Source organism: Aspergillus glaucus, assembly GCF_001890805.1.
Source record: "Aspergillus glaucus CBS 516.65 unplaced genomic scaffold ASPGLscaffold_4, whole genome shotgun sequence".
Lineage (NCBI taxonomy): Eukaryota > Fungi > Ascomycota > Eurotiomycetes > Eurotiales > Aspergillaceae > Aspergillus > Aspergillus glaucus.
This window is the reverse complement of record NW_019170456.1, coordinates 266,294-286,511: the sequence shown is the minus strand read 5'-3', so window position 1 is coordinate 286,511 and position 20,218 is coordinate 266,294. Positions and strand designations below refer to the sequence as shown.

Below are 20,218 nucleotides of genomic sequence, written 5' to 3'. Positions count from 1 at the left end.
CCCGGCAATAAACTCTGGCCCAACAATCTCGTCTTATACGCGCAACCGGCTTCACCTGGATAAAAGTCGCACCCACGTCCCCGACGTCCTTGGCTTAAATAACACCGGAAAACAGCGTCTACGCTCGTGCTGTGGTAGTAGTGAAGACGAGGCCGTCGTATCCATAGCTATGTCGGCGGGATGGGTTCGCAGGAGCGGACAAAGCATTGGAAGTAGTAGTTTAGAGAGATTTGGACGTTCATGTCAAGGCTAGTTCTTCTGGAGACCGGTGCTTTTTGGACTAAGGTGTCAGGAATGGACTGTTCAGATAGGCAGACATAATAATGCATCACGACTTATGACTTCACCATACTGTATCATGCTATAGACCACAGCAGCGCAAATCAAAGCAGAACCAACAGAGCAAGTAAAAATAGCAGACAAATTGAGAAATAATATATTCCACTTTAATTTGCTCGTCGAAAATAAAACGCGGGTTGTAATGTTATCCCAACCATTCCATACCCTGCCGCCTCCAGCTCTATCAAGTCGTCACATCACCTCTCTTGCTTCCCTGCTGCCTCCACGGCTGCCTCCAGTTCCCTATTTCTCGCCTCCCACCTCTCCCTCTCTCCCATCCTTCTTCTCTCCTCCTCACACATCCTCACCACACCGTCCATCCTCACCATATCATCCCCTCCCATCCCAAATCTCACCGAGCCTTCCACGGACGGCAGGATAGGACCTGGGAGATGGGTTTGGGAGGGTAGAGCACGAACAGTGCTCTGGTTAGGTTGGGTGGCGTGGCGTGCACCTGTCCTCTGGTAGGGAGGCTGGTACGGTTGGTCTGCTGGCAAAGCACAGCATAGTATAGTACAGTGCAGTACAGTACAATTAGATAGCTCGAGCTTCTCGCCGTGGTGCGAGATGTTTGAGTGATCTGGTTGTTTGTTCTGTGCTGTGTTCTGCCAGTGGGACCACGGCCGTGCTGGTCGACTGATCAAGCTTGTGGGAGTTTTACATCGAGTTATCCGGTATCTGGACAGCAGGCTGTGCTTAGTGTTCTCGATATCCGGGTGACTTGGTGGTTTGCCTCTTGCAGTAAGTCCTGGTCGGGTGGTGGGTTGGGTCTGGGCACACACGCACATACACAGCTCCGGGTGAGCTGTGTTTCGTGCTATACTGACCACAGTACAGCAATCGGCCCTTGGAGGGAGGCTGGTACGGTGTCTGGTCGGCTAGCACGCAGTGCATCCAGGAGCCTTGTTACCTGAGGCAGGGTGGGTGGCGGTTCCAAGCAATCCTGGATCACTTTGCTGCTAATGGGCCCTGGACATCATACCAGCCAACTGATCAGGCATGTGCAGGGTTTCGTCTCGGAAGTAAGTCCTGGTTGGGTGGTGGGTTGGGTCTGGGACACACATACACGGCTCGAGCTGTGTTTCGTACTGTACTGACCACTGGTTAGTACAGCAACCGGCCCATGGAGGGAGGCTTGTACGGTGGTGGTCGACTGGCTCATGGGACTCAGGGAGCTCGAGCATCTCGCCGCGGTGGGTAGGCGGGTTGAGCGAGATGCTTTGAGCACCTGGACGTCCTGTGTGTCCAGAGACCAAGCGGCCGTGCCTGCCGACTGATCAGGCCTGTACAGGGTTCCGTCTCGGCAGCAAGTTCTGATTGGGTGGTTGGGTTGGGCCTGGGCACACATCACACACAGCTCTGGGTGGGCGGGTTAGAGGAGCTGTGTTTCGTACTGACCACTGGTCAACTGGCCCTTGGAGGGAGGTTGATGATGGTGCTGGCTCACAGTGCATCCAGGAGCCTTGTTACCTGAGGAAGGGTGGGTGGGTGGCGGTTTCAAGCAACCCTGGATCAGTGAGCCCAGTTCACCGTCTCAGCCGACTGATCAGGCGTGTGCAGGGTTTCGTCTCGGCAGTAAGTCCTGGTTGGGTGGTGGGTTGGGCCTGGGATAATGTGCTGTACGGTGTAGTTGTCCATATACTCTAGTGTTGTGATAACGCGCCGGCCAGAGAAAGTAAGTAAAGCAACCCCGTGTCGAGATGGACTGTTGCTAACGAAATACGAAAACAGAAACGACAAAACAGAACAGGCCCCGGTTGGGTGGAGGGACGGGCCTGGGCTAAACTGCTTCATTGCTGCTTATGCATCGATTCCCAACAAGGGTATGGACTCTGAGATACCTTTAGCGTACTAACAGCCCTGAGCACCGCCCTGATGCTTGGCCACCCCTCCCCCCATCAACGTGTCCCGGCAGCGCCGGGGGCTTGGAGGGGGGGAGCGAACCAAAGAGCGGTGCTTGTCTCGACGACCGATGCTCAAGATACTTTGCCAGTCGGTGCAGTAGTCCTTTCGAGTTGGGTTAATGCTGGAATTGAGAATTAAGCTGAACCATGATTGTATTAAGTCGTTATGCACATAGGGTATTTATGCTGAACTAGAATAATAATAAAAAAATATCAAAGTCCTATAACCAAGCCAAAGTCCACAACGCCGGCAAATTCGTCCACTTCTCCTGCCACGCAGCCAGAATCTCAGGAACCTTCTCATCGAAACTCCGACGCGCTTCACCATTGCCATTCTCCCAGCCCTGGTCCCCATTCGCTTTACGCTCCAGGGCAGCAGCCTCGTTGAGTTTATTGGCTAGTTCGAGAATGGCCTTGCCCCCCACCAGAGCCTCCTCGTGGTTATCCTTGATATCGACATTGAATACATGCACGGGTCGGTTAAGCACGGAGCCTTTATTCATGAGATCGTCGACGACGGCGTCCCAGCACCGCTCCTCGCAGGTGATGATGACATCCACGACGCCGCCCTCGGTGCCGATAGCGCCCTTGTCACCCTTGGAAACGTGATCGACGCGCGGCGCGCCAGGCACCCAGTCCTGGAAGCGCTCGGGGCCCCATTTGAGGTTGCGGTTGCGCTCCAGCATGTTCAGGAGGCCATTACTACGGTACAGCCGTTCGTCCTTGGAGAAGAGCTCTTCATACATCTGGGAGTACGAGGTTGAGTTGAAGTTGTAGACGTTGGGTTGGGTGATGGATGGTCCCGGGAGGCGGACGAGCGAGCCCGTTCCGAAGGAGACGACGGGGAAGGGAGATGTCGCCGTTGAGAGACGGAGGTGAGCCTCCATTGACCGGTTTTGATTCGAGGCACATACTGTGCAGAACTTGAGCTTGTACGAGTCGGATGCGGCTGGTGTCACATCTGCCGGCTGGGACTCGGGGCCGTTGTCGTTGGCTGTCTCTGCACAGGCACTCTCCGGAGGAGGGGGTGGAGGAGGTGGGGGAGTGGCAGTCCCTGTGTGTGCCAGGCGAGGATCATGGGCCATGGTTTATGTGAAGATAGATAGAAGGTGCAAGGTAAAAGTAAAATTAAAAGGGATAACACGGGTTGACACCCGAGATGCAGAATCAGGGAGGTTGGAAAATGTGTTCACTATCTCCTAGCAACGACTGACTGTTAATTAGCCTCAATTCATACCAGAAATGACAAGGTATGCAGTGAATAAGAGAAAGCAACGATTCAGAAAGATGAAAAGCGTATAATATGTTTATCCGCATTGTGTGCTAGGACAGCTCCAATAAGAGGATCATCATGATACTACTGGGGGAAGATGGATACTACAAGATTGAGCACGAACATACCTTAGAGAAACCGTTCATCATCTGAAATCACGAGAATTGGTGGTGTAAAGAAAGGGCCGCAGCCCTCCGAGAGAAGTGAAGAAGAACTTTTCAAAGCTGGAGAGTTGCGGCTGAGCTTTTTATGTTCGGTCACGTGTGGCTGAGTCAGATATTGTACTAACGTAATCGACCACCGAGCTGGCCAGCGAAAATACCCATACAAAATGCCATATTTTAAACCATCATATCTCAACGTTCTTTGTAGACACAGAATGGATGGTTTGAAATTAAAAATGATAAAGGTCACTATAATAAATGTCACCAATTTTAAGCCATTTGCTAAGCTAGTTATCATAATAGTATAAATTACAATGTAATATTGAGGTAAGAACAAAAGATAGGTATTAAAAAGACAGTATAGGTATAATTTATTTCAAAATTAACTCGATTTACTCTGTACTGATGTGACGGTTAGCAGGCGCCGTTTTTGGAGTCCTGCTAACCAGATCCCGTCTTGGCATCAGGTGAGCGTATTGCCACGGCCACGGGCTTTCCCTCCACGCCAGGCCGCGGGTTTCATGTCTCTTGACGCTAGTTTCGAATGGGACTTTTGTTACTATTCTGTTCAACATCATCTATCTAGACTCTCGCTGCGGTCGCTGCAGAGAGGAGCCGTTTTTGGCTCCCCCTCGACCATCATGTTCTCCCCAGTTATAAGTCCCATCCTGCCGACCGTGTCCTTCCCTGCTTCCATCCTTCCTCCCATGAGCATCTCAGTGCTTCCTATCCTTTTGAAGTCTTTCCTTGTCCACAAAACTGCTGTTATCCTCACCTTCTTTATTCCTACTCCAGGATTTCCTTTGTTTCCCAGTTCCCCACAGGCTGTGTCGACCATGGCGCCTCGCTCCTGACCGGTCAGATCTGATGACAAAGAGAATCAGAGCGATGCCAGCTCTGACCTGACTGAGATCTTTTTAGACAACAGATCTGATAGTGACTCCACTAGCGACCTGGAACTTGATAGTGAGGATTTGAATTATGAAGATGAACCTGGTGATGATATCTGATGATGAGGGCCAGCTGCCTCATGAACACTATTTGGCCCAAGCAGAGAGCTTGCATGTCTCCCAGCTTCGACAGCAGCAGTACAGTGATGTCACTCAGGAAAGACTTGATGAGACCTGCATGTACTGGAATAGGTAGATAACTCTTGACCCTCAAGCTATGTTGAAAGCTCACTGGTGGATCCCTAGCAGATATTGTTGGTACATTGGTGTTTGTCACGGGCTCGGAAATAGTAGATACTGACGAAATGATATTCCTATCTAAACTATTGTAGCCATCGACGAGAATATCGAGTCTGGAGAAAGAAAAGAAGAGGAAACCTATCTAAAGGATGGAGGGGTTTCTTATAACCGCCGTACGGCAGGGTTATACTCATGTCGGTGTCGTCTGTCATTATTAGTCTTATACGTAGTGTCGAGCCGTATGGGCGACGTCAAGCCGTATACACGACGTCAAGATGTCAAGCAGTCACAGTGTTGATCCGGTACAGCACTGGACAGTCTGATTCCTGTATGCATTTTTCAGCCGGCAGTGCAATATCCATTGCAGCAAGAATGATCAGCACTCAATTGTTTATTTTCTTGAAGCCGGATTTCACAAAGAGGTTCCTTGGGAAGAAGGGTGCGTAGGTGTTCTTATTCTCATAGCTCCTTGGGAGCCTGTCAGCTGATGGAATTGGATAGGAATGAGTTTAAGATCCCAGAAATCATCTTTGATCTGACTCTGGTCCTCAGTCCGCATGTATGCTTGCTGAGTATGCTCTTTCATATCAAAGGCTTCAAGAAGATCTCTACAACTGGGCCAGTACTGGATTCCCCAGAGAAACTTTACATCCTTGGGGTACTGGACGGCAAGGGACAGCAGGAACTAAAACAAAAGGATGAAATACTAGATAAATTTGTGTTCTGCCAGGTGGAGTGGGAAGCTGCTGGATATTAAATTGCCTTGAAGAAGAGACTGACGGTGTCTGTGGTACAATCACAGATGCATTGAGGCAGTGAGACCACAGGCTTTGATCAAGTCACTAGACTGTACCTCCTTCAATACACTGGAGCCAAGGAATTCAACAGCAGTGGTGAGTTTTCATCAGTTCTTCAGCTAGTTGGGTAACTAACCCTATGGATAGAAGAGGTTACTGATGCTCTCCAAAACATCATCCTACAGCATGCAGATATCCACACCTTCATCCAACATTATGAGGTGGATGTTGATGTTGATGTTCAGGGCATCATCTGCAAAATGGGTTCTCAAACACTGTTGGTGCATTTTGCATGCTCCTTGAGTGCCTCAATTGACCCAAATTAACTGTATAAACTCTCTCTAGAAGAATCCAAGTCCCTCAATGAGCTCCCTGTGGTTCGTGCACGGCAGGACACAGTAAAAAAATACAAGTGGAACTGGGAAGACCACAAAGCCAAGTTAGACCGTGCCATTATGGCATGTCAAGCCGCCTTTGGCCACCTTGATGAAGGAGCGCTTTCCAAACACCACCGTCATTTACAGGAAAAACTGGAACTTTTCCAGGATTGGACAATGGAAGCAAAACAGAAGTATAACAAAGTTGTCCATGAACTGCGTAATGAGAAGCAACGACAGCGGAGATGATGGATCCAGGAGAATCTAGAGTGGTATAGCAATGAGCAACCCATGATTGACCTTGAATGGCAGCTGGCAGGGAAGCTGGTGGATACCAAGGTAATGGGGGCTCTAGAGCACAAGGGTTTCATGCCTCCGCAGCATCTAACAGTGATTGACGCGACCTTGAGCATACCGGGTGCCACCCTTGAAGCGGAGTATCAACGTCGGACCAACGCGATTAATGCATATTCGGTCTACATCATCGTACAAAATCCACATTCAAGGTTGCCAAATACTGGACTTAGGCGATTAGTTCCACCGCAATATGTGCAACACCCTTCCGTCCTGTATTAATGACACAACTCACACTTGTAGAGATCGTGTGGTTCTCAAATAGATGTACAGGCTTGATGAAAATGGGTAATTTTCCATTTTCGAGAAATCTTCTTGTGCAACAAGAAGATTCTACTGAAATGGAATAACTTAGTGGGTCGTCTGAATTCTGCCCCAGATCGCTATCCTGTGTTAAGAATTATGGAACACTTCCTGGGTATACTCCGTAGTCTTCTTACATTCTGCCTTTTGCTTAGCAGTCCTGATGTAAGAAGGGCCTGGCTTATGTGCCGCTTAAATTCATATAAAGCTCATTATCACCCAAAGTTCCTGTATCTAGGCTGTCATTGTTTTCGCATATTCACTGGCATAAAGAATTTAGGATAGAGATATAGTTCAATATAGGTCGAGATGCGGAACCAGCGCGCTAAAATTACGTTTCGCTCAAAATACATAGCGGAAATTCTTATCATCATGGACATCTTGTACTTCTCCCTTCTCAGCCAGACGTGTTTCTATCGGGCTACGTGCTGGCATACCCAGCCGATCTGCAGTAGAGTTGCGCCTCCCGTACATAATGCGCAAGGCAGTCGAGACTATGATGGCGGCAGCATTTACAGCGACAATAGTGATTTTTGCCGGAATATACCTAGTGCGACAGTCAGCTAGATCCGTATTGGTCTGATCAGTTCAATGACTTACTGAGGAGCATCCTTGGCCTGGAAAGTTTGGGGTCCAATAATGTTCGCAATGCTGAATCCAGCGGAGACAATCGCTGCACCAGAAACCTACAATAATCAGCAAAGAACTGCATAGCGTGAGGGAGATGATATACCTTCATTGTGTATCCCTTGAAATTGGCACCGGTCCATGCATAAATCAAGGCCAACGGAGCGACAGTCTATCTGGATTAGCCATTCGGACCTACTAAAGATTCTCCGGATACATACCGTGTTGACTAAATAGATGCCCGCTAAGCAACCAGGCTGGTTTGCAGAGGGGAGAAAAGACATCAAACAAGACCCCAGTAGTGTTGGAAGAAGTAGTAAGTCAATTGCCAGCCAACGCGAAAATCCCCTGGAAATTGCGTACGTAGAAACCATAGTCGCCACAATACTCACGACCCCAGAAGGCATGTTAAGTAACGCACTTTCTTTGGAGCCATACCCGAAGCCCTTGATCAAAATCGCGGAGAAGGTTGTGATTACACCGCTTGGGATTGTGATGAGGATAGTGAGCAAGACGAGCAGCCAGGTCTGGAGATCTCCAAATGCCTCAAGAATCGACCACCACCGGAAGACTTTGACACCCACGCCAGATTGATCACCGGTCAGCCGCTGTTCAATGCGCTGCTTTTCCGACTCGTGGAGAAACTTGGCTTCGTCCGGGGTATTTGGGAGGAGGAGTATGACAAGCAATGAAACCAAGACATTAAAAGCACCAATGGCCATGAACATAATGCGCCAGCCACCAAATGGCATATTTGCCGGGGCATGTTGAGCAGCAAATGAGATCAGCCCGCCGATAATCTGCCCGGCGCCCAAGCCACAGTACCAAAATCCGTAACGTGGTGTTGACTCCGCACGGGTATACCACATGCTCGTATACATTGTGAGAGAGGGAGCTGGAAAGGAGTTCATCAGCACAACATCATCGGGTTGTTTTTCAGATTATCTCACCGATGGCAGCCTCCATCAACCCTAGCAGGATTCGCAAGGCGAGCATGTGGGAAAAGTTCTTCGCGGCAGAAGAACAACACAGAATCACACCCCAGCAGAAAATATTGGCCCCAAGCACTTTTGTAACTGGAAACCGCTGCAGAAGAGCCCCTTGGGGAATCTCTGCCACAGCATATGCAATGAAGAAGGCCGTTGCCAGCCAGGAGAAATCATTGCCAGTCATCCCCAAGTCATCCTGGAGACCCATCACATTTGCATACTTGAACTCGTCAGCTGGGAACACATCAATGTTGAAAAAGCATTGTTAATACATTGATGGATAACTTGTCAAGCATCTGTAAGAAATATGTCAAAAACATGATGGGCAAGAGGTGCCAGTCAACCTTGCGGAGCAGCTTCTTGTCGTCCATTGCAATGTTTTCCAGGGCACATTCCTCAGCAACATAATATTTATCAGAGAACTCGAGCTTTTTATCTATCATTTCAAATGCTTTGAAAGTGTGAAGAATATGTGAGGATCAAGGTACAACATCAATCCAAGCATATTGTCGGTTGGCGGATTGGCTTTATGAACGAGCCTACTGTGATGGACTGGTCATATCGTATATGCATGCTTCCTCACGTGCCTGGAAGCAGGGATATAAGCCACGTCATCACTAACAGTGTTCCTTCCCTCCTCATGTTGATTATTCTCGTCGATAGTTACCTAGATAGAACCCATGAGTTGGATGTTCCATTATCCTGGCTCAGCCTGTGACACCTACAGTGGTACAACAGTGGGGGTTCAAGAGTAAATACACCCCCTTTAGTGCTAGTTACACCGCCCTGACTTTTTCCAGTTGAATTCTTCATCACGCACTTGTGGCATTTTTGACTATATGGCTATATTCCAACAAGCCCATGGGCCCTCGCGGCCACGGGAACAGCAGTACAAAAGCAGCAGCACGGGACATACAACATGCGGAATAACATATCAGGACAAGTGTAGAAAAGCGACAGTGTACATAGCGATTACCATTACGGTGGCTTACCCGGCCGCCCCGCAGGACCTGCCGCCACTCGGCCTACAGGGCTGACAGATGCGTGTATGAACAACAATAATAATAATAATAATGGCTATATTCAACATGCCTCGTACACCTGGAGCCAAGGAGCTTGACCCTACTGTACGGGCAAGGATCTGTGAACTTCATGATATTGGCTGGGGCGACAAACGCATCTATAAAAGATATCCGTCCATCTCAATATCTACAATACGCAATACTATCAAGTTGGAGTCCTCTCGTTCTGATCAACGCTCTCTTACTCGATCTGGTGGACCTAAAAAGCTCTCTTCACTTCAAGAAAATGGACTTCTAAAGAAGACAGAAGAAAACGAACATATAAAGATGCATGAACCCCAAGATGCTGTTGATAATAGTGTATCAAAGAGCACTATTCTCACTGCGGATGGCTGGTATACAAAGTATTAAGATATTTGATTGGCTTCACATATTCCTATTCAAGTAGGTGGTATTGGTAGACGGCTATCTGTAAGCATGGGGGGGGGGGTAACTATTTGCTCTTGAACATGCATTGTAGACCAGATATCAGCCTGGATGGGATAACAGCTCAACAAGTTGCCAGAACCCTCTTTCCCCAGACAACCATAGGCGTAGAGTGACTGGCTGTCAGTGCCAAAAGCAAATTACAAAATGGCAAAGATTAGCAGCGGAGAAGCTAAGGGATGTAGCTGTCAGATAGATAATGCCACTTGCCGTTGCTTATCACGAGATACAAGAAGAGGAGAAGCCGATAGAAACAATTGAAACCATGTGATCCAGTGCAATTGAGGAGAATGGTTTTGTTGAAAAGGGAGCATTTATTGTGGAAGATGGGGGTCTTATGGTTTGCAGAAACATCCACCCTTGATTCAAGTCACTATTCCCTCTTGCACTGACTCACCTCTTCAAGTCGCCATGATCGGCGCCGGCCTTGGTGGTCTTGCAGCCGCTGTGTCTCTGCAACGTCAAGGCCATGCTGTTACCATTTATGAGAGATATGATTTTGCGGGCGAAGTTGGCGCGTCGCTCAGTGCGGCGTCGAACAGATCTTGTTTCTTGGAAGAATGGGGAGTCGATATAAAGGGAGCCAAACCAGTAAATATCAAAGAATCCTGCAAGGAATGAATTGATTGCTATTTTCAGACAGTTTGTTCTCAAACAGCTCATGATGCACAATTGGTCTGATGGCAAGATGCAAAGCAAGTACTTGCTTGGTGATTACAAGTCCAAGTTTGGCACAGTAAGTCTCGACTCTGGAGTGAAGGGACAATTGATACTGATAGTGGATAGGATTACAACAACTTCCATCGTATTGACATTCACAAAGAACTCCTCAAGTCAGCTTTTGAGGCGCCTGGGGAGGGCCCAAAGTGCGAATTGAAAGTGAACTTCAAAGTGACGGATGTCAACGCGGAGGATGGTCTTATCTGATTTGAGAATGGTGTTGAAACTTCGGCCGATATTATTGTGGGCGCTGATGGTATCTGGGTAGGGCGGAAAATTGAAACATTGACGTTCCAAAACTGATATTTGAGATACCAGTCTCTCACCCAAAACCAGATCGGGATCACTCCAGACTTTGAAATGTCCACCTCATGCTGCTACCAATGCATTATCGAGGCTGACAAGCTGCGATCTCTTGGCCTGGAAGATTATATTTCAAATGAAGCAATCGAGTACTGGGGCGGATTCAGAATCAACAAGATTGTCATGTCGCCCTGCAGCAACAGCGAAGTCATGAGCTGTTACTGCTTCTATCCAGCATCCTACAACAACATGCATGAGGATGGCTGGAACACCAGTGCTTTGCCGCAGCAGTTGGTGGATACATTCCTGGATCTTGATCTGAGAACGAAGACCTTGATGCTGAATGCCGAGGATATTAAGATGTGGAGATGTAAGATTTGGGTTCTTTGATTCAACAACCCCGTGCTGACATGCACTCCAGTATATAGACACCAGCCTTATCCTTACTGGGTGAAAGGCAAGGTTTGTCTTCTTGGGGATGCCAGTAAGTGTCATTAATTGATTTCAGAGGCTCGAGTATGCTAACACGCTGTTAGCTCATCCTATGATGCCTGATCAATCGCAAGGTTCCTGCATGGCCTTTGAAGATGCTGGGGCCCTGGGCCTCGTCTTTCACAAGAATTTCCGGGAGGAGTATGGGGCCCTTGAAGGACTTGTTCTTTATGAAAGGGTGCGGAAGGAGAGAGCTACACGCATACAGGAAGTGAGTTTCAGAGCTCATGAGAATCTCAATGAGCAGATTGGTTGGAGTTCATCTACAGATCGACCGGGGAAGTTGACTATCAAGGAGGTTTGTGGATACAACATGAGGGATCATCTGGCAGAGCTGGTTAAGGAGCAAGTAGCAGCGAGAATGTAATATTGCTTGTTGAAACTTCTTTCATACACTCTCAAAGAGGAAGAAATGAATTCTAGTTGTCAAAATATAAATAATTTATCATTTCAAATCATAGTTACATTACATGCAAAAGTATGAACAGAATCTAGACAAAAACTATACCAGGAAATTGACTATACCGTACAGCAGCCCAGTTCAGATCTGAAGCGTTATTTCCCCCTTTCCAAACAGTCTCCAACAGTTGGCGGGCATGGTGGATGTGGCTAAATCCCAAGGTATTTCCCATCACCATAAGCCGCCCTTTCACTATCATTCGTCGCTCGACACTGATCCTACTAGATCCGGCAATAACAAGAGGGAAAAGCAAACACCCCTCGACCCTGCTAGCATATGGGATTTGCTGTACAGAGCCAAGAATGATGACAACAGAGCACTCCACGAATTTATGGAGAGCATCATAGCCCTCAACGATTTGACGTAGCCGAAGCTGGATCGCTCATTCAAAGGCAGTGGTAGCGCGGTTCGTATCTGGCTCAGGATCAACAGACAGGCTTCCGCGGCCAGATCGAGCGCTGGTACACTGCTGCGCCAGAAGGAGCTCGTGAGCTCTGTCATGCTATTGCTGTTCTGCAGCAGGGGTGCCTTGCAATGAGAGATGGTCGACATGGAGTCCAGATAGTGAAATAGACTAATACAAAAAGTCCACTCATCTGATGAAACCAGCGATTGGAAGGCTGGAAACTTCAGGATTGCACTAGCAGCCTTCAGGTGCCATTTCCAGACACAAGATGTGCCATCAAACAACTCAGTTAAACACAACAAGAGCACTGTAGCACATGCTTCAAAATAGATTGGCGATCCGAGCAACCCAGTAGCTTATTCACTTGGGTTAATGCTGGAAAGTGTCAGCCAGCCATACAAGCCCGGTCAGTGGAGAGACATCCTACCTTGGCCTTGGCAATTCAGAGCACATCCCCAGATAGCTAGATAGACCCTCTTCCAATGGCAACCACTTAAACTCAAAATGCCACTGGTGACCGTGTCTACACTTGCATAAAATTGCCAAGAGTTTCCGTTTTTGGCTGGATAATTTGCTGATTCATCCAACCTTTTCACCGTTATTAAACACTGTAACTAACTAACTAGTTAACTAGTTAACGTATTCGGTAAGCGAGCTGGCCTTGTAAGCGGGCTGGCCACCAAAACCAACCCGCTAATCTTAAAGGCATTTATCTCAACCAAAACCCCATTAATTTGATTAAACTAACTAATTGGTCTATCTGGACATGTCTCTCTTCTATGGCCTGGCAGCCTACATATCCCACATCCTCGTGGCGCCCGTGTAGGTGCCCGTAAACATAGCGAAGAGGTTTCTGGCTGGCTGGGGGGAGGGGGTTCAATTGCTTGCTCTGGCTGCCTAATTAATGTAGAGGCCTCCATTTATGGAAATTGGCACGAGAATTCGCGCGATTTTGTACGCCTTGGAGGCGCGTTGACAAGGTTGATCTCGGCACATTAAAGCGGCGAGCTGCTTCACGAATAGCGCTAATTTGCTGGGTTTTAATAGCCTGTATAGCTAATAAGATCCTACCCTCTTGCTCTATTGAATTTTTGGAGGTTTGGGGGCGAGTTGGTGGCATGGTGGGTGGTTGAATTAATCAAGTGCTAATTATTGGACGCGTTTTGGTTGGGTGGCCAGCCCGCTTACAAGGCCAGCTCGCTTACCGAATACGTTAACTAGTTAGTTAACATATGTCCCGAACCGGGACCAGGGATTCCCCGCTTCCGCCTCCAAGGAAGCGTGGAAATACCCGATCCTCGACGTAAAATAGAAACACACACACACACACACACACACACACACACACACACTACTACTACTACTTATGGGTAGTTGTATTTACATATAATCTGCTTTTAATGTCAGAAACTGGGATAGTTAATGAATGGTAAGATATAATGGTTTAAAATATGGCATTTTGTATGGGTATTTTAGCTGGCCAGCTCGGTGGTCGACTACGCTATTTTGGGACAGCGTTCCTTGGCAGCTTGGCTAGAGGTAAGCCTTATCGCGATTTCGCATGACAACTTCAAGATATCCCACTTTCGTTCCAGTTTTATAGGAAGAAAGAATTGCGCTATTTCTCGAACAGCGAGAGAAGATGACTACTAAGCCCAGAGCAGCACTGATCGTGGTGGACATGCAAGAGGATTTCTGCCCCGTGAGTCGACATCCATAAGACTCTCGAGAACACCACTAACACATTCAGAACGGAGCCCTGGCAGTCGAAAAAGGTCGCTCAATCACACCAGTAATCAACTCACTCCTCGCCCACCCCGGTTTCACAACTCGGGTAGCAACCCAAGATAGCCACCCACCGGACCACATCTCCTTCGCCGCGAACCACTCACCACCCAACAATATTCCTTTTGAATCATATGTCACCATGACCAATCCCGCTCCGGGGAAAGAAACCGAGACGAAACTGCAGCGGCTCTGGCCCGTACACTGTGTCGCTGGGACTGAGGGGGCATCACTTATTCCCGAGCTCGATTCGAAGCACTTTGATGTACATGTCAAAAAGGGAATGAATTCGAACGTGGAAATGTACTCTGCATTTTCAGATGCATTCGGGAATCCGTATGCTTCGTTGCCTGCTTCGGGAGATGGAGGTGGTCGGGCGGTTGATGTTGATCTGGAGGCTGTTCTGAAGGAAAAGGGGATACAGGATGTGTTTGTTGTTGGGTTGGCAGGGGACTACTGTGTGAAGTATACGGCGATCGATGCTGCCAAGGCTGGGTTTAGGTCTTTTGTTGTTGAGGAGGGGACAAGGTGCGTGGTGCATTTGGGGTGGGAGGAGACGAAGCAGGAGTTGAGGGATGCTGGGGTGGGTGTTATTGGGGTTGATGAGCTGAAATTGCTATGATTAGGCGTAGCTCTACAGAGTAGTTTGTTAAACACTTCTATGAAGACATGTTAGCTCTTTACTATGTATACCACATACTAGCCTTCTACAATATTAAAACCAAGAGTAATCAAAACAGTACCACTTTCATAACTGAAGCTACCCAGGGGGTACAGCTCCTCTCCGTGCTGAAAGTACTTTTGACATGTCAATCACTTCCCTCTCCAACGGTCTCCAACGATGCGGGTCTGGTCTCCGCCTTCCAGAATGTTGTCCTTTCGGCTCGACACGAGATAACAGAAACACCGTCAACTCGCAGGACGAGTAGACAACTGCAATAACCACAGCCATGCCTCATTCCATAAACCCGTCAACTCCAGCTGTCACCTTCACGGCCATCGACGAGAACCTGACCACCGCTGAGCCCGCCGCGCTTGACCAGTTGTCAGGATCCCTGCCTTACTGGCTCATGAACATACCCCGGGAGCAATGGCCCGCAGAATGTCCGGATTTCCTGCGTAACCTTCCGGAAAAGAACATACAGATCTTATCTACGCCAGATGAACACCACAAGAGACATGATTGGGAGTTGGTCAAGGAGTTTATAAGTGCGTGAGCTGTTGTCATGGAATTAAGGAGGAATACTGAGACGAGTTAGGAACGAACCGAATCGATCGCTTTCGGAGACCTCCGTCGAATTTGAGAAAGTATCTGGAGTTTATAACACAGATCAAGACGCGGTATGGATCGGTGGTGCGGTTTGTCGTCAAGGAACGGCTACGCTGGGGAGATGGAGACGATTTGGACGCGTTGAAGCCGAAAGGTCGACCGTTTGAATACGATGGTCGGTTTTCGCCCCATATGAGCATATGATGTCGTTCTAACGGGGATTGGACAGAGGACATCAAGACCCTGTATAATGACTGGCCGTACGGAGTGGAAGAGGGGATCATCCACCTGGTTGTATGGGTGAAATTTGAATTGGAGGACGATCCAGCCACGGACGATCTGACACCACGAGCAAGGAAGGAGATCGACGACTATGTGAAGAAGACATTCTGTTCGCGGGTGCCACCGGAAAGGGTAAGTAGCTTCTAGCTTCCCACCACAATGGAAGTACAACAGTCTCCAAGGCTAATTTAGAGTGTCTACTAGGTCATCTGGTTCAAGAACTGGAAGTCTCTCAAATCAGTCCACGCAATAGAGCATTTCCATGTAATGCTCTACCAGCCAGACATGGAGTTTGTCCGGGAGATCACAGGGGGAGATGTGCCACTGGTTGCGACGTTTTAGACATTTGGCTTCTTCTATTTAGCTTCTAGATGAGATATGACATACGTAGCATAGACTGAAACCGGATAGAGCGTATATAATAGCTCTCTAGCGCCTCAACAGTCTCCTAATTAATAGTTCCATCCTATTTATATTGTGGCAACGTCACTCGCGCCCACCGCCGGAAAATCAGGAGTTCATTAGATCGACTCCTGCAGCTGTTCTTTTCTTCTTTCTGGATTTCTGTGCATTTTCACCAAGACTTCTATAAAGATTCAGGATATATTTTCGTATAGAAACAGTATGGTACCGGGCATAGCGCATCTCCGCACTCGCAGCCGGGCGTCGAGTGAGTGAACTCATTATTCCCCTCCATCGCTCCAACGTCATCCATTCATCGTCTTTTCGTCCCCTCCTTCGCACTCTCACTTCCCTCCTTATTCCTTGCTCAACTATATCACATAACATTCGCCTCTATCCGGATCGTCGTTTCTCCACCAGTTCATCTTTCATTATGTCTTCTGACTGGGGCTCTTGGTTTTACTCTTCAGGTAATGCTCGGTCTTCGATCGACGACTCAAACCGTAGTGACGTCCACAGCGGCGAGGATGAGACCGTTGAGCCCGATCAGGGAAATGGTATGTCAACTCTATATTCTCTATATTCCAGACTATGACTGATGTTGACTGTTCTAGTGCTCTCGCACATCATCTCCCAGTTGCGACCGGGTGCAGACTTGAGTCGAGTCGTTCTTCCTACTTTCATTCTCGAGCCGCGATCCATGCTGGAAAGAATAACCAAGTCTGTTTCCTATATCTTCTGTCGATCTATGTGCGATAAGCTAATCAGGTTCCGGATAGCTTCATGGCACACCCCGAAACCCTTCTTCCTATGACCACCATCGATGATCCGCTTGAGCGCTTCGTGTCCGTTGTCCGGCTCTACCTGAGTGGGTGGCATATCAAGCCTCCGTACGTCGACCTCCATACTCTACTGTCTCTTAGCCGTGATGCCGTTCTAACAGTACTACTTGCAGAGGCGTGAAGAAGCCCCTAAATCCAATCCTCGGAGAGACCTTCACCGGATACTGGGAGTACCCCGATGGCACGCGCGGATACTACATCGCCGAACAGACTTCGCACCACCCGCCCAAGTCGAGCTATTTCTTCATGGCCCCTGAACACAATATCCGGATAGACGGGACCTTGAAACCGCGCAGTAAGTTCCTGGGCAATTCCGCAGCTAGTCTGATGGAAGGTGTTGCCGTTCTGCGGCTTCTGAACAAAGGTCAGAACCAGGAGAAAGGCGAACGATAGTATGTTTTCCTATCATTTGTGGGTTTCGGGTTCAGTGCTGACTGCAGTAGTATCCTGACGCAACCTAACATGTACGCCCGCGGTATTCTCTTCGGGAAGATGAAGTATGAGCTCGGAGATCACAGCTATGTCCGATGTCCGGAGAACGACCTGGTTGCGGACATAGAGTTCAAGACCAAGGGCTACTTTTCCGGTACTTACAATGCGATTGGCGGGACCATCAAGAACGAAAAGACCGGAGAGGTATACTACGAGCTTTCTGGTATGTGGAATGGGGAGATGACCATTAAAAACGTCGCGGTATGTCCATTCAGTCTTCTTCCTCGAAAGAGATAAGCTGACGTCATTATAGACACACAAGAAAGAGACTCTTTTCGACGCAGTACATGCCAAGCACACCCCTCCCCTACACCGACCGATTGAAGAGCAAGGTGACCGGGAATCACAAAAGCTATGGTACGACACAGTCCAGGCCATCATTGCCCGCGATCACGATGCCGCAACGGATTCGAAAACCGCGGTTGAAGATCGTCAACGTGAAGAAGCAGCCAAGAGAACCGAACAAGGTGTTGAATGGCAACCAAAACTCTTTCGTCATGTCCAAGGGGGCCCCGGTGGCCCGGACGAGGGCGAGGAAGATCTAGACTGGATCATTGATGCGGAGGTGTAAGTGCAAATCTACCCAAAGAGAGTGAAAGTAGACTGACGCTGTATAGTGAACCTCACAACCCCGAAGTTGCCATCAAACAGATTCTATCCATTGCCCCGATCTTGCCAGGCCAGAAGAACGAAACCCCCGCGGCAAGCCAATGAACACACGACCACTGATGTCGTACGACAATAGGGTTGCAAGTCCTCAACGGACTCCGAAAGCAATGAAATACGGACACGCCCTCGACCGTCCCGACTCGCTGCAGGTGGCAGCGTTAGACCTACCGTGGTCTGGTGTATTTTTTTTTTTTTTTTTTTTTTTTTTTATTACTACTTCAATATTATAATTATTTACAAGCAAGCGATCTGGACCGGGGTAGCTAACCTGCTCAGAAGACTACGGGCGGTCGTGATGATCCTTGTGGGCCCCGATGCCAGGGTTTGGAAGTGTGTTCAACACAGCATTTTATCTTCTTGTCGACTGATTTACTTACATTTATATACAATATGCTGGATACCCGATTTGATTTTACAAAGACTGGAAAAGTTTGGAAGATGGATGCGCGGGAGAGATATGGTTTGGGAATAATACTTGAATATTGAATCATGTGCATAAAGAGATACCGGGTTGATAGACAAATAAATCATCATGTATCCAGGTTTTGATGCCACCCACCAGGGATATCTTGCAACCGTAACTCCAGAACCAGACGCCGTTTTATGACCAACAAACACAAAAGAAAAGGAGCAAAGGTTATGAATATAACTCCCCCCGATACCCAGCCCCCCTCTCCAACTCCCTTCTCCGATTATTCCTCGCCCGAATAACCCCATTCCCACCACCCTCGCGCTCCTCGCGCTCCTCCTCAATCTCAGCAGTCTCCTCATCAATTGCCTGTTCCGTATCTTCCCTCAACCCCAGAATATCAGGCGGAATAAAACTCATCTGCACACTCGGCGCCCCCTGTATATACCGTAACTGCTCCCTCGCCGCTTGCACAAGAGTAGCCAGATAGGGTCGTGAATTCCGATTCTCAAGTCGCCGCATCTCAGATAACGGCGGGAACAGCGAGAAGTCCGGCCCGAAGTGGTTGCGGAAGGACACGGAGGTCGGGATGTGCGGATCGATGATGTCCTGCGCGTCGATAAGGATGGAGGTTTCGTGGGCCCAGGCGCGGGATACGTTGCGCGGTGTGTAGCCGCCGCCGCCGCAGACGAGGAGGGGCAGGTTGAATGTTTTCACGAAGGCGACGCAGGCGCCGTGAGCGCGGACGTTCAGGTTGAAGCAGCCCAGGCGGTCGCAACCTAGGGAGTCTGCGCCGCATTGGAGGACGATGGCGCCGGGGCGGTAGGTTTCGACGGATGCGCCGACGATTTCTTGGAAGAGTTGGATGTAGGAGTCGTCGTCGATGCCGTCGTGGAGGGGCACGTTGAGGGCGTGGTGGGCGCCTGGGTTTAAGGGGTGGTTTGGACCTGTGGATTCGAGGGCGCCGGTGCCCGGGAAGAAGTTGTCTTTGTCGTATTTGTGGAAGGAGACGGTGAGGACGCGGTCTGTGGACCAGAAGGCTTGCTCGACGCCGTCCCCGTGGTGCACGTCGATGTCGATGTACATGACGCGCGGGTGGTGGCGGAGGAGCTGTAGGATGCCGAGGACGATGTCGTTGACGTAGCAGAAGCCCGATGCTTCTGCTTTTTTGGCGTGGTGCAGGCCGCCGGACCAGTTTACTGCGATTTCGGATTGGTTGTTGCAGAGTTTCCGGGCGGCATCGATGGTGCCGCCTGCGTAGAGGGAGCAGTAGTTGTACAGGCCGTCGAAGATTGGGCAGTCGTCGCCGAAGTTGAAGCGCGCGACGTTATCGCTTTGGTCTGCGTTCTCGATGTCGCCTGGGATCACTTGTTGGAGGAAATCGAGGTAGTCTGATTTGTGGAAGTCGGCCATTTCTTCGTATGTTGCGGCGCGCGCTAGGTAGAGATCCATGGCGTGGTGCATGCCGTATGCCATCACCAGTTGTTTTGTGAGTGTTAATCGCCATGGCTTCATGGGATGTGACTGGCCGAAGTGGTGTGGTTCGACTGCTGGGTTGGCGTGCCATGAGACTCGGTAGCCTTGTGGACGAGGGATGCCATTGCTCTGGCGTTCGAGGGCGGTTCTCTCGTCGAGGGTGAGGGTTGGTGTTGATGATGAGTATTCCTGGACTATTGCTGAGCGGGCCATTGCTTGTGTTTAGAGAGATGGTGAACTAAGAAGAGGAAGAAGTCGACGTCGCGGAGTGCAGATCCAAAGTCCGCATCTGGAATTCGTCGGCCAATCAGATCCTCGGCACGAATCAGGGTTATCCGAGTTAGCCCCGGATTACTAACACCGACATCGGGGAGTATCTGCGCAA

The 20,218-nt window shown here is 49.0% G+C and overlaps 15 protein-coding genes across 15 annotated transcripts; 9 read left to right on the top strand and 6 right to left on the bottom strand.

The window, feature by feature from the left end:
- Nucleotides 1-327: 327 nt before the first annotated feature.
- ASPGLDRAFT_43466 (uncharacterized protein) lies at nt 328-1,415 on the bottom strand. Its single transcript, XM_022545825.1, has one exon. The coding sequence runs from the start codon at nt 1,125-1,127 to the stop codon at nt 537-539; it is 591 nt and encodes a 196-aa protein (XP_022403682.1). The 5' UTR covers nt 1,128-1,415; the 3' UTR covers nt 328-536.
- Nucleotides 1,416-1,769: 354 nt separating this feature from the next.
- On the bottom strand, nt 1,770-2,237 carry ASPGLDRAFT_1114220 (uncharacterized protein). Its single transcript, XM_022539586.1, has one exon. The coding sequence runs from the start codon at nt 2,131-2,133 to the stop codon at nt 1,852-1,854; it is 282 nt and encodes a 93-aa protein (XP_022403681.1). The 5' UTR covers nt 2,134-2,237; the 3' UTR covers nt 1,770-1,851.
- A 227-nt stretch (nt 2,238-2,464) lies between these two features.
- On the bottom strand, nt 2,465-3,715 carry ssuA (RNA polymerase II subunit A C-terminal domain phosphatase; the record flags this gene model as incomplete). Its single annotated transcript, XM_022550040.1, has 2 exons — nt 3,645-3,715; nt 2,465-3,452 (listed from the first exon to the last, which is right to left on the bottom strand). The coding sequence occupies exon 2, from the start codon at nt 3,326-3,328 to the stop codon at nt 2,465-2,467; it is 864 nt and encodes a 287-aa protein (XP_022403680.1). The 5' UTR covers nt 3,329-3,452; nt 3,645-3,715.
- Nucleotides 3,716-4,267: 552 nt separating this feature from the next.
- Nucleotides 4,268-4,726, top strand: ASPGLDRAFT_43465 (uncharacterized protein). The gene is made up of 3 exons (XM_022545824.1): nt 4,268-4,537; nt 4,602-4,646; nt 4,704-4,726. The coding sequence occupies exon 1, from the start codon at nt 4,322-4,324 to the stop codon at nt 4,532-4,534; it is 213 nt and encodes a 70-aa protein (XP_022403679.1). The 5' UTR covers nt 4,268-4,321; the 3' UTR covers nt 4,535-4,537; nt 4,602-4,646; nt 4,704-4,726.
- On the top strand, nt 4,272-5,111 carry ASPGLDRAFT_43463 (uncharacterized protein). Its single transcript, XM_022545822.1, has 2 exons — nt 4,272-4,822; nt 4,877-5,111. Exons 1-2 carry the CDS (start codon nt 4,668-4,670, stop codon nt 4,929-4,931), a joined length of 210 nt encoding a protein of 69 aa, XP_022403678.1. The 5' UTR covers nt 4,272-4,667; the 3' UTR covers nt 4,932-5,111.
- Nucleotides 5,112-5,242: 131 nt separating this feature from the next.
- ASPGLDRAFT_32731 (uncharacterized protein) lies at nt 5,243-5,627 on the top strand (the record flags this gene model as incomplete). The annotated part of the gene is made up of 2 exons (XM_022544214.1): nt 5,243-5,313; nt 5,372-5,627. 2 exons carry the CDS (start codon nt 5,243-5,245, stop codon nt 5,625-5,627), a joined length of 327 nt encoding a protein of 108 aa, XP_022403677.1.
- A 1,416-nt stretch (nt 5,628-7,043) lies between these two features.
- Nucleotides 7,044-8,760, bottom strand: ASPGLDRAFT_119445 (uncharacterized protein; the record flags this gene model as incomplete). Its single annotated transcript, XM_022540052.1, has 6 exons — nt 7,044-7,248; nt 7,302-7,387; nt 7,435-7,500; nt 7,550-8,223; nt 8,279-8,537; nt 8,590-8,760. 6 exons carry the CDS (start codon nt 8,758-8,760, stop codon nt 7,044-7,046), a joined length of 1,461 nt encoding a protein of 486 aa, XP_022403676.1.
- Nucleotides 8,761-8,996: 236 nt separating this feature from the next.
- ASPGLDRAFT_43459 (uncharacterized protein) lies at nt 8,997-9,757 on the top strand. The gene is made up of 2 exons (XM_022545820.1): nt 8,997-9,068; nt 9,118-9,757. The coding sequence occupies exon 2, from the start codon at nt 9,391-9,393 to the stop codon at nt 9,748-9,750; it is 360 nt and encodes a 119-aa protein (XP_022403674.1). The 5' UTR covers nt 8,997-9,068; nt 9,118-9,390; the 3' UTR covers nt 9,751-9,757.
- ASPGLDRAFT_43460 (uncharacterized protein) lies at nt 9,118-9,437 on the top strand. Its single transcript, XM_022545821.1, has one exon. It carries the CDS (start codon nt 9,157-9,159, stop codon nt 9,352-9,354), a length of 198 nt encoding a protein of 65 aa, XP_022403675.1. The 5' UTR covers nt 9,118-9,156; the 3' UTR covers nt 9,355-9,437.
- Nucleotides 9,758-10,236: 479 nt separating the features above from the next.
- On the top strand, nt 10,237-11,707 carry ASPGLDRAFT_64281 (uncharacterized protein; the record flags this gene model as incomplete). The annotated part of the gene is made up of 7 exons (XM_022548753.1): nt 10,237-10,416; nt 10,469-10,561; nt 10,612-10,725; nt 10,759-10,809; nt 10,864-11,218; nt 11,270-11,332; nt 11,385-11,707. 7 exons carry the CDS (start codon nt 10,237-10,239, stop codon nt 11,705-11,707), a joined length of 1,179 nt encoding a protein of 392 aa, XP_022403673.1.
- Nucleotides 11,708-12,259: 552 nt separating this feature from the next.
- On the bottom strand, nt 12,260-12,739 carry ASPGLDRAFT_102040 (uncharacterized protein; the record flags this gene model as incomplete). Its single annotated transcript, XM_022539423.1, has 2 exons — nt 12,260-12,561; nt 12,634-12,739. Coding segments are annotated over 2 exons (408 nt in total), but the record flags the coding sequence as incomplete, so codon positions are not given.
- Nucleotides 12,740-13,887: 1,148 nt separating this feature from the next.
- ASPGLDRAFT_64280 (nicotinamidase) lies at nt 13,888-14,613 on the top strand (the record flags this gene model as incomplete). The annotated part of the gene is made up of 2 exons (XM_022548752.1): nt 13,888-13,908; nt 13,957-14,613. The coding sequence occupies 2 exons, from the start codon at nt 13,888-13,890 to the stop codon at nt 14,611-14,613; spliced, it is 678 nt and encodes a 225-aa protein (XP_022403671.1).
- A 209-nt stretch (nt 14,614-14,822) lies between these two features.
- ASPGLDRAFT_43457 (GIG1 family protein) lies at nt 14,823-16,050 on the top strand. The gene is made up of 4 exons (XM_022545819.1): nt 14,823-15,200; nt 15,251-15,436; nt 15,491-15,675; nt 15,748-16,050. The coding sequence occupies exons 1-4, from the start codon at nt 14,942-14,944 to the stop codon at nt 15,883-15,885; spliced, it is 768 nt and encodes a 255-aa protein (XP_022403670.1). The 5' UTR covers nt 14,823-14,941; the 3' UTR covers nt 15,886-16,050.
- Nucleotides 16,051-16,172: 122 nt separating this feature from the next.
- Nucleotides 16,173-18,002, top strand: ASPGLDRAFT_43456 (OSBP family protein). Its single transcript, XM_022545818.1, has 6 exons — nt 16,173-16,502; nt 16,560-16,665; nt 16,725-16,835; nt 16,901-17,179; nt 17,231-17,480; nt 17,533-18,002. The coding sequence occupies exons 1-6, from the start codon at nt 16,379-16,381 to the stop codon at nt 17,848-17,850; spliced, it is 1,188 nt and encodes a 395-aa protein (XP_022403669.1). The 5' UTR covers nt 16,173-16,378; the 3' UTR covers nt 17,851-18,002.
- A 195-nt stretch (nt 18,003-18,197) lies between these two features.
- Nucleotides 18,198-20,157, bottom strand: hosA (histone deacetylase HOS2). Its single transcript, XM_022545817.1, has one exon. The coding sequence runs from the start codon at nt 20,044-20,046 to the stop codon at nt 18,586-18,588; it is 1,461 nt and encodes a 486-aa protein (XP_022403668.1). The 5' UTR covers nt 20,047-20,157; the 3' UTR covers nt 18,198-18,585.
- Nucleotides 20,158-20,218: the final 61 nt, after the last annotated feature.